The sequence below is a fragment of the Thermobia domestica genome, chromosome 11, assembly GCF_964235325.1.
Source record: "Thermobia domestica chromosome 11, izTheDome1.hap1.1, whole genome shotgun sequence".
Taxonomy (NCBI): Eukaryota; Metazoa; Arthropoda; class Insecta; order Zygentoma; family Lepismatidae; genus Thermobia; species Thermobia domestica.
Genome location: NC_137464.1, coordinates 75,305,223 through 75,322,179, shown reverse-complemented (window position 1 = coordinate 75,322,179; position 16,957 = coordinate 75,305,223). Strand labels below are relative to the sequence as shown.

Below are 16,957 nucleotides of genomic sequence, written 5' to 3'. Positions count from 1 at the left end.
CAAAAGATAATGTGCTAGATATCAAACTATACAAATTCTCAATTGAGTAAATCATCTTTATTATTATTCTACTTCTTCAATTCCCTGCATATACCATGATGGACCAAAATTAATTACATAATAATAATAATAATAATAATAATAATAATAATAATAATAATAATAATAATAATAATAATAATAATAATAATAATAATAATAATAATAATAACTGAACTCTGGCGCAACAGCCGTTAGGGGTCTGGACCTATCAGCCAGGAAGTGGGGTTCATTCCTTTGGGATGATGTGTGGTCAGCACATCAGCTTTCCTCGCCATTAATGCTGGCTTTCCAGACTGAAGTTTGCTAATTTCTTCTTTAAATAGCATATCAATTTGCTCATGACACTTAATGGACGCCGGAACACCAATATTATTTGGTGAGTACGCATGTTACTCATCTTTCCTTAGACCAAACCCGATACTGCTTGACTTTGCTCTCACGAGTGCGACTAGGATGCTGGCATTAATAACAATAATTCAAAAAGTGAATTTGTACCTATAGAAGATGCAGTGTTACAAGAATTGGTTGATTGCTCCCATTTCCTCCTATACTATCCAGCTTTAGTCTCATTAATAGAGACATTGGGATGTGATAGTACAGTCCTTTGTTTGAAAGCGCAAGAGTTAACCTCAAAAATAGGTGTGTGGCTGTAAGGGAAGCGTATGTGACGATTAACGCATTAGCATGGCACGGTAAGCTGAACACGAGTTCGATTTCCGAAACTGTCACTGCATTCGCACATATAGAGGATATTGTACAACGAAGATCAGTTGATTCGTTCCACCTTCTCATCTTACTTAATATTTTACTAGTAAGGGTGGAAAAGCGTGAACGTGACACTTTCGAATAATCTAGAATTCATTATTAAGCGAACAAAACCATGTCCGCGAAGAACTTAAATGTCGACGGAAAGCAGGAAATTCGTAATTATTATTAAGTCCAAACTCTTTTGTTTTCATGAATTCAGTCGTAGAATTTGAAGTTTAAAACATGAAAAACGATAATTATGCTGCATGGTTGTAAAACGCATGGTTATCTACTTTGAGGGAGAACGCAGACTGAAAGTACTTGAAAATACTGAGGTGAATATTTAGACTCAAGTGGGACAGGAATGGGAAATGGAGAAAACTTCATACACGAAGAACTGTATAATATATACCGTTTACATAACATTGTTAGGTTCATTAGTCTAGAGGCATAAGATGGACAGGACATGTAGCCGTAAGTGTCTTTAAAAAGTTTCTTTTTTCCAACTAAAAGTATATTTTGGGTTTTCATCTAGAGGCATTCCACACACGCTTATCTTCATTTAAATTTATAAAAGAAGAAACCTGAAAGACTATATTATGTAATTACATGTTAATTGAGGGAAAGGGGGCACGTGTGTGCGTGAAAATAAACAAACCAATCTATGTTTTTATTTTATTTTATTTTATTTTATTTTATTTTTTTTTAATCCAGCAATCAAGTCATTTAGAATTGCAGGCCGTTCGGAATCGTACACTTCTGGTAAAATTCGAAATAAATAAATAAATCAAAGAAAGACAGACAGAAAGAAAGAAGAAAGAAAGAAAGAAAGAAAAAAGACAAAGAAAGAGAAAAAGAAACAAAGGAGTAAATGAATGAAAGAAAGAAACGAATGAATAAAAGAAAGAAATGAATGAATGAAAGGAAGAATGAATTAATTAACTTATGGTAAATTAAGTCAACAATTTAGACGCTCTCATACAATCTGATTTTAATGTATTATCGTCTTTAGATAACATTCGATTATTCTTAGTTTAACTTTTAAAAGACCTTCAACAAAACTCTCTCTAAATTTATAATAGGTATTTTGTTTCTCCGTACCTTCACTAGTTTTGTGATCAGCATCATCGTGGTGATCAGCATCGTCTAAGTCATGTACAGGTTCCCCATCAACGGACCTTAGAAATCTGGAGACTATCGTTGGAAAGCTCTGAAAGCTTTGAGCCATGTACCTTTCTCGAATTCGCAATGCCTGTACCAAATAATGGGAGGCTTGTTGCAAATCTTCCAACTGCACCTGAAATGTGAATAATTGTTATTAATAAAATGGAGTTTTCCAAGTAGGTTCTCACTCATAAATTCAAAATCAGATTTCGCACGTACAAAACTGAATGAATATACAAAAACTCACAAACTGTACTTAGTTTTAGCAACATAACCTTGGAAAGCATAATAATATAATATTAGGATAAATTTAGTAATAAGGAAACAACAATAAAAAATAAAAATCTTTGACCAAGAATAGGCAACTTAAAGGTGCAATAAGAATGATGTTGGTATTGCACGCTTGTAACGGTAATTTTCATATATAACGTATTCCTTAATTTTTCGTCTATGTTTATGCCAAGTTTCGCCATTTATCATTAAGATCCTTAAAAATTAAATTTATGTACACTACATATTATGAAAGTGTGTCACTGAATATTTAACCGACAGAATGAATTATGAAAAAAATAAAAAAATAATAATAAATAATAAGTGGTCGAATTAAAGAAATTATATATTTTTTATCTTTGGTATTGAATAGTCGAATTCTAATAGCACCCAAGATCGAATACTGCTCTCCCATATGGGCCATGGCCGTACCTACACACCTCTCTAGGCTTGAGTCTGTTCTCAATTTCTTTATTGCAATAGTACGTTTTCGTGTTCCCGCACTTCGAATATTACCTAAGGAGGAAATTTTGCGATATCTTAATATCCAGACGCCGGAAGTACGCATAAATAACTCTGATTTGAAGTTTCTTCATAAGATTGTAAATGGGAACCTAAGATCAGAAACCCTAATTCAACAACTATCCTTACATGTCCCTTCCCGCAAAACCCGGAATACACACCTATTCCATCTTGCACGCCCTAGATTGACAATTATACAGAGGTCTCTTTTTCACCGAGTACTCAACTATTATAATAATCTAACAAGTGAGGTGGACATTTTTTCGAGCTACCCGGTGTTTGAAAGAGCAATAAAACGCGTGCTGGCTAAATAATATTACTTGTGCACTCTTTGTTAATACTATTGATGTTATTGTTGTTGTTTATTTTTTTCTTTTTCTTTTTTTCCCCGCTTGTTGACATTTCCCTGTGTAAAATGGCACAATTATGCTCTATCTGGGAATTTGTTCAATAAATAAATAAATAAATATCTGTTAAAGTAACCTGCTTTACCAATAAGTACTGTCGTGTATCGTATTATTTCCAAATTTTACTTTTAATTAAAAATACTGAAATTGATTCGACATTTAGCCATGATTCTGAACATTAACACACAATTGGTATTTGGAAAGAAATATAGCTGTCATGTTTTTACTCTAATATTATCTCCTTATCAGCACATGATTTAATTCCATGAGTACATCGCATCTTAGAATAACACTCTCGTAGCTCAAAATAGATTTTACATATCGTATCCTCCGACTTATCGAAATAGATTTCGTTATATTGTTAGCTCGGCTAAAATTTATCAAGTCGTTAAGAGGTTTTGAAGGATATCCATTCTTGCAAGGTTTAATTAAAGCATCTCAGATTAATATTACTGAGGATAAACTTATTGTTAGAATCGATGTTGAAAAACCTTGTAAGTTGGCTATTTTACAAAAGAAGAATCAAATGGATAAAGTAAATGGATAGAAGTACAGATAAATTCTTTAGCACATGGATTACCGAAGTCAGGGTAAATGTGTGTAGGAATGATCCGGTGGCGAACTGTTTCCTGTTTGATAAGAATTTATTACATAGACGCTATCAAAGTATGCACCAACACCTATGGTGTCAAAGTTGCTCTTGCCCGATCACAATCTGGGATAAATATTTCTTACCGATACCTCACGAGCGTATCGAGTCAATTTCTCATGTGTTTTTAATCACGCTAGTAAGCGTATTTACAGGCACAATCAGGATTGTTAATATTGTAGAAAGACACTGCAGCTTAACGGGCTACCAGGTTGGTAAAGAGTTCGAGTTTGAAATCGAAAATGCAAAATAAAAACCAGATCTGATTGTTGAAAGCAACCTATATAGATAAGTAACTGACATTACTATCAGGTTTGAAGATGACATGGATATATAGACGAAGGAAGAGAAAATTACAAGTATGATAGACTTAAGACCTTATTTAATGATGATAAACAGTATGAGATTTTCCTCTTAGTCATAGGATCAAGAGGGCTGCAACACAGGTCGCTAAGAATGTTTTCACGAAACTTAGGGTATCCAAATAATAATAATAATAATAATAATAATAATAATAATAATAATAATAATAATAATAATAATAATAATAATAATAATAATAATAATAATAATAATAATAATAATAATAATAAAACTTTCTTAACTCTGAAGTTTACAATTGTGATATTAAACTGTGATCTCGAGTATGGTATCAATGTTTTGATGTTTGACTTTTATTCTCAGAAATATGTATCCCAGATGTCCATACGAGCTGTTCAGAGGAATTTTATGTGAAAGATGAGCAAGAAGGAATGCAAAATATATATAGTCTGCAGTGACATCTGGGAGAAATTACTTGTCCTCTATATAATAAAGAACCAGGCATCGAAGACAATGAATGAACGACGCATGTGAACGTTGATGTGTATATTAATCTCTGTATATTAATCAACTATAGGATTGTTTCATATATATTCTTGCACGCACGTGAAGGATCTGTTTCTAAACTATAATCCATATAATAAAACTATTTACAACACTAATCGGATTGTACTACAGTATAGTGTGTCGGATATGAGCTGAATATTAATGATTTATTCATTTTATATATTCCCTTTATTTATTCAATTTATATCTATTAATTACAACAACTATTTTAAAAATTCCTGTAGATGTTTGTGAACTTTCGAAAATATGTTATCGAAACATATAATGAAAAAGAAAAATCCTCGCCCTTTACATACGGATTTATTCAATTTACTCTTTCCATTTGATCAAATTATGCAATCAATTTCCCCACTCACTTCTACTGATTCAAAATCAAAATTTGTAATCGATTTCCTACCAAATTCTAACGACACAAGGTCAAATCTTGTAATCAGTTTCCCACCTACTTCTATAGATTCAAGGTGAAATTTTGTAAAACTGTAGGTTGTAAAAATGTCGAAGATCAGCCATGATCCGTCTACCATAGGGTAACAAATTCTGAGGTCATACGACACGTCATGACGATTATCAAACCCCAACTCGGTTTGTTCCAATCCACTGTAGTTCGTCATATTCACAAACACAGGAAAACCTTAAAAAAAAACTCACGGGCTATTGCATTATATCACATGAGTTAACTCAAGCTCAGGAACAAAGGAGAGCAGATGTGTACCGACAGCTGCTGCGAAAACCTCATGATGTACGTTTCCTGAAACAGACTATCACATTCGACGGTAAGTGAACATTTTTCCGAAATCCGAATATGCAAAAACTGTGGAGCTGAGCAAGGGCTAACTTCCAGAACCGGTCTTCAAACAGGGCTATTTCGAGCCTGTGGTGGAATTACGAGGGAGTAACTCACTTTGAGTTCGTTCCTAATGGTTGTAGCATTAATGCTGACCTTTATTCTGAAAAGTTGGAGCGAATATACTGCACTACGCCAAAATATATATATATATCTTGCATCGGTGAACCGAAGGCGCGCCCTGCTGCAACAGGATAACATAAAACCATACCATTAGCCTCGGAAAACCTAAAAAAAAACTTCGGCATCGAACTGAAATGACATCCGGCACATAGTCCTGATTTTGCCTCTTCAAATTACTACCTATTTCGGTCCATGGCGCATTTCTTGAAATCACGATGCTTCACCAACCAGCAGGAGGTAAAAGTCGACAGTGATTGACATTTTGCTTCTAAGCTCAAGATGTGGTATCAATGTGAAATCGAAGAACGACAGGAAGGTGACTGCAGACAGTCCAACACGAGGTAGCTATGCTTTGAGTGTTAACCGACTTCCATTGTATTGTAATCAATATATGTATCTTGTGAACCACAATATTGCAAGACTTATGACTGATCCTTATATTAATGCTTAAATCCAAATATGGTTACGGTCCTGGTCTCATTTTAAAATAATGAAATTAAAAGAACGCAGTTTTTGCGTTGCAATTAAATCTGCTAATTGCATGTGCACTAGCGACATCTATTAGTGTCAGACAGTGCAGTTAGTGACATCTATTAGGAATTAGTATGGCACATTGGCATGTTTGTCTCTTATAAATAGGATTATTAAGAAGACGAAGAAAGATGCGACGATGATTGCATGTTGTTTCTACTTGTTTTTCTGGAATAAAAGCTTTACATGAATTTGGAACTGCAAATAACTTCTCATGGAATCTCTAATGTGTTCTTTAATCTTTGCTTTCATAATGGTTTTGTAATGTCAATGCGAATGCTATCACATTCACAAAGGCCTAATTTACTTCCGAATGAGTGTCTTGGTTTACAATACGGTGAATATGCTCAATTAAGAGATTTTTCAGTGTTAATCAACGCAGTACCATGCCATGCAAAATCAGCGCCCGAGACGAGAGTATACGACGGCGCCCTCGTACATGAGTGAGGTCGACAGCCGTAAAGCGCCACCATGGTTGGCGTGACGCGTAAGAAAATTTTCGAAACCCTGCTTTGATTTGATTTTGAGCACTTTTTATTAATTCCCCCCTTTATATATATATATATATATATATATATATATATATATATATATATATATATATATATATATATATATGTGCACATGCATTTTCCGCTCGAATTTTGCGCCCCCTTACTTGGGCCCCCGGGACCGTCCCCCCCTCACCGTATGGTATTGAATCAACGGGTTAAAACTACGTTGAAATTATATTTTTGAAAACTTCCTTTAATCTACATAATAACCCCTGTGAAGAAAGTAAGAGCAATCTATTTCTGTTCTATATTTAAATAATCACATTCAATTAATTAATTAATTTAAGTTTTCACAAATTCCAGAACTAATAGCCGTCCTTTCTTTAATGTGTTAATCTCACACTCGTTTTCTATGCCTAAATTTAAAATGCATCTAATTTCGTTTTTGATATCTTCTTCATTGGACAAGGTATTGGGTTTTTCATTAATTTATCTTCTGTAATATCTAAAACTCCTTAACTTCCTTTGCAATTGCTCTGATGCAGATGACAAACTAAAAAAATAACTGAAATTATAGGTAACAGTGCACAGACGAATGCACCTAAGCATTCGCTGAATGAAACATAAGCAGACGGTTTCAACTGCTTTCTGTCCCTTTCCTCGACACTGATTGAATTACCCCATGTTGGAGTTGAATTACATTGTGAAGTATCCCATCGAAACAATCTGGTTGCTAACAAAGGAAGAATCTTGTGCTTATTAATTTTGCCTTATTGTTTAATGAATGGTACGTATTTATGTAAGTGCTAGTCCACTCCATTAAATCATATTAATTTAGTAAAGCCATACAATTTGTTACAATTTTTTTCTTCTACACATTTCTCTCTTTCTCTCAGTGAATAAGTTTAAGTCGAAGAGCCCTGGGGAAAGTATATATATATATATATATATATATATATATATATATATATATATATATATATATATATATATATATATATATATATATATATTCCATTTGCAAGGCTACAGACAAGGTGATTAATTTTGTTGTATTACCTTAAAGGTGCATTAAACAGAGGCGTCAGTAAGATAAACGGGATTCTTGTCTTGTTAGCAACCAGATTGTTTTCATGGGTAAGAAGATACTTCACAATGGAAGGGAATCGTTGAAACCGTCTGCTTCGATTTCATTCAACAAATGCACAGGTGGGTATTAGTTCTACAGTTATTTAATACACATCTTATTGCACCTTGAAGTAATATTTGATATTTCAAAAGATGGCATACCGTTCTCTTCAATGTAATTCTGTATAGGTAATAGCCAAATCAAGTGATGTATACATACCTACGATGTAAAATGTGTATATGAAATGCCTTACAAGTATATGAAATGCACACAGACAGCCTTAACAACGAGAATTTAAATTCCTAGGGGAGCCATAAAACGTGTTTAAAAATATGTTTAAATGCTTTGAGAATACATACTATAGTGTTTAGAAGGAAATTGATTAATTTTTATAAAAATAATATAAATGAGGTTTTATTAGATTGCATATATATATATATACACTATATTGGATTACCGTCACCATAGAGTTAAAAGTAAGCTTATTGCATACTAAACATATGTGTGTATTATCAAGTGTTTACAAGAGCGATTTAAACAACTCGGGGTACATATTCTCGTTTTTTGATGCTATGCCTGTCGTGTGTCATTTCATTAAAAAAAATCCAACAGAGATTATGACAGCGTATTTATGTTTGATAATTGTTTATATTTACACACCACTCACACTAAGCAGAGTCCGTCGATTCACACTGGACGAATGTTGCAGAGTACCACTGGATGTAAATGTGGTTGAGAATGCGATTGTGAATGTGATGATTTGGTAAGATTTTTTAAGGTTTATATAGTTATTTCTTAATTTTATTTTTTATTTGTTTCTTCGGTTTACGGAACCGAAAAATACGATTGTTTATGAAATGGTTTAATTTCGGCTTTCCGTGCTCAATAATACACATTTTCACTTTCACCATATTATTAGATTTTTTAAAAACTTTATTTTAAAATGTTTCACTCTCACTTGTTATTGTTTGTTTTATTCCTGTCCGACGGATTAAGTAAGTATTTGAGTATTTATTTTTTTAAATAATGAATGTTTTAGATGTCTATGGAGGCTGGCTGTACATGGTTCATGTTTATTATCAGCTTGAGTGTCGCATTAGTGATTAAATGTTTCATTAATTACACACACACACACACACACACACACACACACACACACACACAAATCAGACTTAAATAATGGAACTAACAAAGACACTGGTTGGTGTATCTTATGTATCATTAATCAACCATGAGTTAGTAATGGCACATTTTGACTAACCAGTAAAATTCCTTCAATAGGCTTTTGTGGTAATATTAAAAATTTTAATTTTATTTTAAGTTCATTCATTTATAAGTTCTGAATAGAACATCAATATAAAAGATAAATGTGAAATGCAGTTATATTTGGGAATTGGACCAATTTTTCTGAGGTTGGCCAATATTTTGAAAGCAGATCGGTTGGTTTTATATTCTATGATAATAGCTATTAGCCGGCAGCACTATTTACATTAATTTCTCATCTATGCCATATTATATACACAGTGATACTTTGGTTTCTGAACGTAATTTGTTCGAATTCCAAGGCAATTTCTCCCTTTTAAAATAACAAATTGGATTAATCTGTTCCTGGGTCCACGAAATCGAATTTTCATAATAATTTTAAGAGTAAGTACAGTAGGTTTGATGTTAAAATATTAAATAAAAATAATACATTTATTATTACTCCAATTGAATAAAAATGTAAATTAATAAAAATACTATTTATACAAATCTGTATGTGAAAAATAACATAAAACAGGTACAAAAGTAGCACCGAAAATCACAAAAAAATGCTTTTATTACAGCTTCCGACAACGAACTGGACTAGTAAACGTATGGATTGACCAAGCTCAAATATACATGAACAGCGTGCTGAGCGCTCCGATTCCGGAGTAACTTTGCACAAATTTTTTGTTCCGATTCCAAGGTGTTCAAGTTCTGAGACTTTCGTATTTTGGAGGCAATATTATATACGTTTCCACACTTCTCTCTACTTGCCCTCTGCCCCCCCCCCCCCGACTTTTGTCTAACAGCTTCATCGTTCTTGACCAGTTAAGAACCAATTATTATTATTATTATTATTATTATTATTATTATTGCACTCCATCCAATGTTTCACTAAACTGTAATTTACAATGAATCAAATCACACCATAAAACTCACGATTATACCCTGAGGAAGTAGCTACTGGAACTAAAGGAACCAGATCTTTAGTTTTTTTTTCTTTTGTGTGTGTACCGCTGCACTTGATTTTTCTTCTAAATTTTTTATGTACAACCTTAATCCAAGTATATTTTTTATTTATAAACTGTGTACATCCTTAATCTAAATATATATTTTTATTTATAAACTAAGAGAAACACAAATTTGAAATAAATTATAAACAAAATACCACAATTAAATTAATTTATACACATGAAAGAACAAAAATGTACTTCAAAATAAATCAAGAAAGAACAACAATCATGCATATAAACAAATTACTCACAAGCACATAATTACACATACTGAAAAAGTTCTCAAACGAAATAATAAACAGAACAGAACACTACGAACACAAATTTTCTACAAAGAATTAATTGATTGTCACAAAAAATACAAACACATTACTTCCGACTCAGATAAACAGATAAGTACTTAGTACAATCCAGAGAAAATGACTAAAACATAATAAGGGCGTGGGGATAGGAATGACTCGAATTTATACAGATTATGAATACGTAGTTAACACAAAATCATGATTGGCAAGTAATTGTTAAACCACTTCTTAAGAAAAAAAATATTATAATATTTCAAGTATGGTCAGTTAGTTTTAAGATATATTTCTAATATTTTAAAGTTTTTGTAATACTTTAATGTGCATTGAGTTTGCTTATAAAAAATGAAGGATTCATTATTTACACACTTATTCCGGTCAAACCTCGTATGAATTTTGACTGTTTTGTACACTTTCTTCTTTTCTTGTATCTTCAATGGAATTTTTATTTTCATACAAATTAATGAGAAGTGACAAATTGCCTGAAGTGAAGTAATTCAGAAATAAGATAGTAAGCTGTTCCCTTTGTACAATTTAGTATCAAAATAATCGGTGGCAAGCTGTCCCTTTGTAAGTGTCAAAACTCATTGACAGACAGTCCCAGATAGTCGTAAGAAAGAACAACAAAAAATCATACAAGGGTACCTATATTTCTGTGATATGAGCAGGGGCGGATCCAGGGGGGCAATCGGAGCGATTGCCCTCCCCCCAGAAGTGGAAAACTTTCTTATTTTATATATATAAGTAAAACCCATTCCATAGTTTGGAGCCCTTAAAAGTAGCAGTATGACAACCCCCCCCCCCCAGAAGTCGGTCTTGGATCCGCCCCTGAATATGAGCATTATCTTAGTGCATTAAGAAATAGTAGAACATAGTTGCATGCTGGAAACACATCCATAAGTAAATTAACTCTTATTTTTGTAGTGTTAAGTGCAAAGGTGTGGCTGGTGGCTCGAATTTTATCAAAAACCATAAATTAGGTTTTCCATGATAACAAGAAAATAAATAGAACTAATGATATTGATTAAAAAATAGCGCCATAAAGTCGACATCATACTGAGTTTAAAGTGGGAAATCTAATGGTAGTGTTCTAACAAGCTTATTATAAGAAAATGGGAAGCAAACAAAACGTACTCTTTGGAATATTTAGAAAATATCCACATTTTAGAACTCCTTTTATATATAGGAACTCCTTTTATATATAGGAACTCCTTTTATATATAATTTAGGTTCATTACAATACAACAGAAAACGTATAGGTCCATAAATCAAAGTGTTATTGTACACTAGTAACATAAACAGATCCCATCTCGCGAAACCCATGAACATAATTATCGTCATAGTAATATTTTCTTACAAAAACGTAAAAATGTTTCAGCACTAAATACTAGAATTAGCCCTATCTAATTTCATACAATGTTTGATTCAATATACATTAAACCCACGTAGTTCGCTTTATTCATTTTCTTGCTCTGATAGATTTTATATTAGACGAAAGAGTAGTCCTAATGGCTACAATGAAAAGGGTCTCTTGTATACAACTTATATTGTTTTTCAGAGAATATATCTTAATTAAATTTTCAGATATCGATAAAGAAGACAATTCTTTGTAGGGTGATTTCTTCCAACAGTTTTTTCGTATACAGAAGAATGATGGAAATTCTAGGCTTTTCGAAGATTATGCAAATCACAGGAGTGTGAATGTAGTATATTGTAAATAGTAACTTAACAACGAAAGTGCACTTAGCATTTACAGTTATAGAATATGAAGGGTCCTGCAAGAACCTGAGTTTGAAGAAAGTATAGCCAACTGATGAAAACTAAATTCACCTTTTCATTTTCTTTTTCTGTTGTTTTGCGTACAATTATCATTCATAACAGTAGATGGTATTATTCTTTCACAAGTGACGGTAAATGTGTTAGTTATCTAGGACCAATTGTCACTAAGGAAGCAAGTCCATTTTCACTCCTAAGTTTATTATTTTGCACTTGAAAGAAAGAAAAGAAAAAGAAAAGAAAAAAATGCTCATGGACTTAACTTTCAATTTCGATTTCTTTCAATAACCACTTCATGTACAACTTCTTTTAATTGTTTCCAAAAACCTTTAGTAAAGATAATCTTTGTGAATAATATTCAAGAAGAAATTATATTTCGAAGACATGAGTACATTAATTGATTAATTGACGTATAATAGTGAAAAACATACTCAAATCATAATTATTCATTTCCTGTATAATGTATGCATAAACCTAATCCCCATCCTACTGTAGGGTTAATTCTTTAAAGGACTAGTTAGTTACACTAACAGAAAGCCTGAATTTTTCTTCCTTTTATTTTCATAAATTCAAAATGTCAGTATGTCATAATGCTGTTTTCTTATTCATTACACTACCCAATATTTTTTTTTCTTGTTTCTTCAAATTTACACTACGTGCTATGAAGCATGCAGTCACGTCGTACGAGATTGAAAATAAAATGAAATATTTCAGTTTAACGTCCCACAATTATATCCTTTAGACTAAGAGAGACGATGATTGAAAGTGAATACTCCGTGGAAACACACGATGCAGTCCACCACAAACTTACTTGGGCAGGGATCGAACCAGGAATTCAACGCACCAGAAGTAAGCGATTTACCACTAAGCCACCGTGCCCCTCCTCTGTGCAAAATTATATTCGGGCCCCATATAAAGGACGTCGCCATTAACACATTAAGTAATGATTCATCAAAATTTTAAATATTTGATGAAATGAATACACTTCCAACGGTTTTAGAAAACTCTACGGCTGAACCAAATGTTGGTGAAACTGGTTGTGTATAAGCCACGCAAATTTTTAAACGTTTGTAAAAAAAATAAAAAAATAAAAATGAAAATAAATAAATAAATAATTTATAATTATAAACCATTTCTGATCTGCCGTCTAGCCTACGTAAAATAAAATTTGAATTTATTTTGTACTGTGTATTACAAAATTATTTATATTGTACTGTTTATTATAGAATAAATACAAATATTATTTAAAAAGTAGTTAGGAAGGAACCAAGACAACATGATAAGTCATCAATTACCGTTGAGTTCATTTTTCTAGTCGCTGCCTTAACCTAGATTTTTGGGTAATTCAAATTCTGGTCACCCTGTAATTTCTATGGATGGCAACACTGAAAATCCTTGCGATTCGTAGGTTCAGGTATAGAATAACATTATCTATTATTGTGTTACATTCAAGTTACAAGTTACATTTCATTATCTCTTTCCACTTACGAAAAACGGACAAAAGAAAAATTGTTAGCTTTTGAAAAATATTTAATAGTCGGGCCCCTTAATATGGTGCACATTTTTAGATCGATTATTCGGTTTAAGAATGTTATAGTATAACAACCACTAATTTTCGTATGTGTGCTGAGAGTCTTAATCAGATGATTAATTTGCTGGTATGAATTTCAGCAACTAATACAATGTCAGATATTAAATGAAGAGCTTCCGCTTCACGGGGATTTTTACATGCTATTTAACTTCGTCCTCTTTCGGAGAAAACACTGAAATCAGCAATCACTTATTTAACTGTTGGTGATCACCTATACGCATTATCTTAAAAACTGGTGGTACTAATTATACATAAATACAAGTAAACCTTGAACACAATTATTTATACACGATATTCACAATTTGTATTATTTTACTTCAATTCGGCTGCTTAACTGGATCAGCTGTTTAATCTCCAATTAGGATTCCTAGAACATATAATGGTTCATGGTTATTATTCTTTACAAAATGTGCAAGACTTCACCTTTGTTACAGTAAAATGTTATAATACGTATATTTTCAATAATGTTTGCAGAAAAGATTTTCAGTGCCGTTAATATATATAGGTGAAATCTTTCAAGTTTGGACTGTTAGTTTATGTAAAACATCCTCAAAAGCTACTCAAATAGAGTATCACAAATTCTAAGTGCTTGTACTCAGAGCCACGTGTTTTCTTCGTGGCCAAGGGGTTAACATATATGTTTTCATAATCCCAGATTCGATTCTCGATAGGCGTAGGAACACCAGCCGTGGTTTAAAAAAAAAAAAAAAAAATCCTGAGCAATGATTCCGATCCAGATTTAAACAATGGATCCCATCTCAGATACCCTCGATCGATTGACAAATGACAAAACTGTAGTCGAACAAATTAGTACACACTATAATTTGATGACCCTTAACAAAGTTTTGGTCCCACTGACTTCCGATCACACCTCAACGACTATAACAAATATTAATTTTAATGACGAAGTGCGAAAAGTTGATATAAAGCAATTGTAGGTTTAATCTGAAACATTTGATTTGTTCAGTCAGGTCATGACAGCCAATTGTATTTACTCCTGCAATAACGTGCCTGTGATATGATAGCATGCATCGTTTTTAACTGATGACACGATCTCAATACATCTATTTCGGTTCGGCTCTCAAAGAAAAAAATATTCATCACATGCATAGATATCGAAAGCCAAGCATTCGGAATTCACATCTAAAAGAACTTTGACGTTAAATAAAATAAAATAAAAAATTAAATTAAATTAAATTTAAAAAAATAAGTAAGGATTCGAAGGCAAGTAGAAGATGCAATTAAGTTCATGTGGAGATGCAGGAAGATGAACACACACACACAAACACACATAGATCTCACTCGATGTTCAGATAAGAACGCTACTCCACGGTTAATTTGCATCAGAATGGTCATTTGACATAATGGACATCTATGGATGTCAAATTAGCCTAATGGAGAATAATTCGACGAAAAACTTCTGCACATTCTTGAAACTGGAAATGTTTCTAGAAATAGACGTTTCCTCGATATGTCCTGAGCAACTATGAACTATGTGAAGACGACTCATTATCCATCTTTCTTTGACTATTCAAGTAGGCCTACTTCCATTCAAAGTGAAACTGTATCAGTAAACTTCTTTGACTTTGACTTTTAGTTCTTTATTGTAAGCACGAAGATAGATGACCATTAATGAACCATTCACTTTGATGCAAAGGAAGTAGAAAAGATCCCAAGGCATATGAATTCGTAGTGTGCAAAATCATGTTCATGAGGTTTTCGCGGGAATATCAGTCTTCTTATTCCATTATTTTATAAAACAATCTATTAGCATTTATTATCCCTTTATTTCTTTTACCCCATAGGACTACCCTAATAAGCTAAATTTCATACTTCATTTTTTCTTGTGGACACTAAATTAAAATGCCTCGTTTATTTGTATGTGTGTATGATTAATATTTCTTTTCTTTTCATTTCATTTCTTTTTTAAAAACTATATCAGGCAGTGTAAAAAGTATTGAACCTTTTGTGCTCTAGAAGTCGTTACTGTCGAAGTTTCGGAGTATGAGTTGCAGCGCGTCAAGTCTAACGTCATTCGACAGCTAACAGTTGAAGTTAATGGATACAGAAGTGTTGGCATTCTTATAATCAGATGGAAGGTATGGCGCCGCACCGTGAAAATGGTTGAACTTTTCGCGAACATTTTACAATTTTATTTCGATAAAGGAGCTAATGCTGTGCAGGTCCGTGCAGCTAATGCTGTTTATAGGCAAGATATGTTATGAAAAGCAAGGGCCAAAAGATGGTTCAGTCGCTTCCGTTCTGGAAATTTCGATGTCTAAGATGCTCCTCGCAGAGATCAACTGCAGCAAAACTAGCATGTAACTAGTTGTGACATCGCCAATAACCTAAACAACAATCACCAAACAGTGTTAAACCATTTGGAGAATGCTGGGTACAAAAAGAAGCTTGACGTTTGGGTCGTGCCTCTCACATGATCTGATAAAAATATTTATTCGATCGAATTTCTAGCTGCAAATCTTTACTGAAATGTAACGAACTCGAGCCATTTCTGAAAAGTTTGATCACTAGTGATGAAAAGTGGATAACCTACGTCAACAATGAGTGTGAAAAAGATTGTGGTCGAAGAGAGAAGCACCACAGTCTGTAATAAAGCTCACACTGACACGCAGAAATGTTATGCTGTGCGTTGGTGGAATTGAAGGGTATCGTGCCTACCACAAGCTGCTGCCGCTAGGCAGAACGATAGACTCCGGCCTGTGCTGTCGATAGTCAGCTCGAGGGTACCTAGTAATTCAAAAGAAACGAATGGAACTGATCAACAGAAATCATTCCGTATGTCACGCTGATAACGCCACATCTCATATTATCTTTAACGAACCATCAGGAATTGAGAAAACTTGGCTGGGTGGTATAATGCATCCACCGCATAACCCAGATGTGGCTCCGTCGGACTACCATTTGTTTTGGTCTCTGCAGAACCCTCGCTGAATCGTGTTAAGTTAGTTTCAAAAGCGGTCTATCAAAACCACGAGTTACAAATCTGTGACCAGAAACCATAGAAATTCTATAACAACGAGATTACGGTATTGCCGGAAAAAAGGTCACTGAACAAGATGGTGCATATTTTGTTTCATAATACAGGGTGTTTCGAAAATAATGACCTGATTTTTAAAAGTTCATATGAATTTATAAAAACATACTACAAAAATGGAATAGATAGCATAGCTAAAACTTGAAGATTTTGTGAGTATTTTGCAAT

General features: G+C 33.1%; 1 protein-coding gene across 7 annotated transcripts in view; it reads right to left on the bottom strand.

Moving 5' to 3' along the window:
- LOC145664180 (AMP deaminase 2-like) overlaps positions 1 to 16,957 on the bottom strand; it is a gene marked incomplete at its 3' end in the record, with an annotated part of 333,717 nt that overhangs the window by 38,992 nt on the left and 277,768 nt on the right. For all 7 annotated transcript variants that reach the window (XM_081730614.1, XM_081730616.1, XM_081730612.1 and 4 more), the window contains 1 exon segment: positions 1,891 to 2,086. In XM_081730614.1, coding sequence (XP_081586740.1) covers positions 1,891 to 2,086 — 196 coding nt within the window.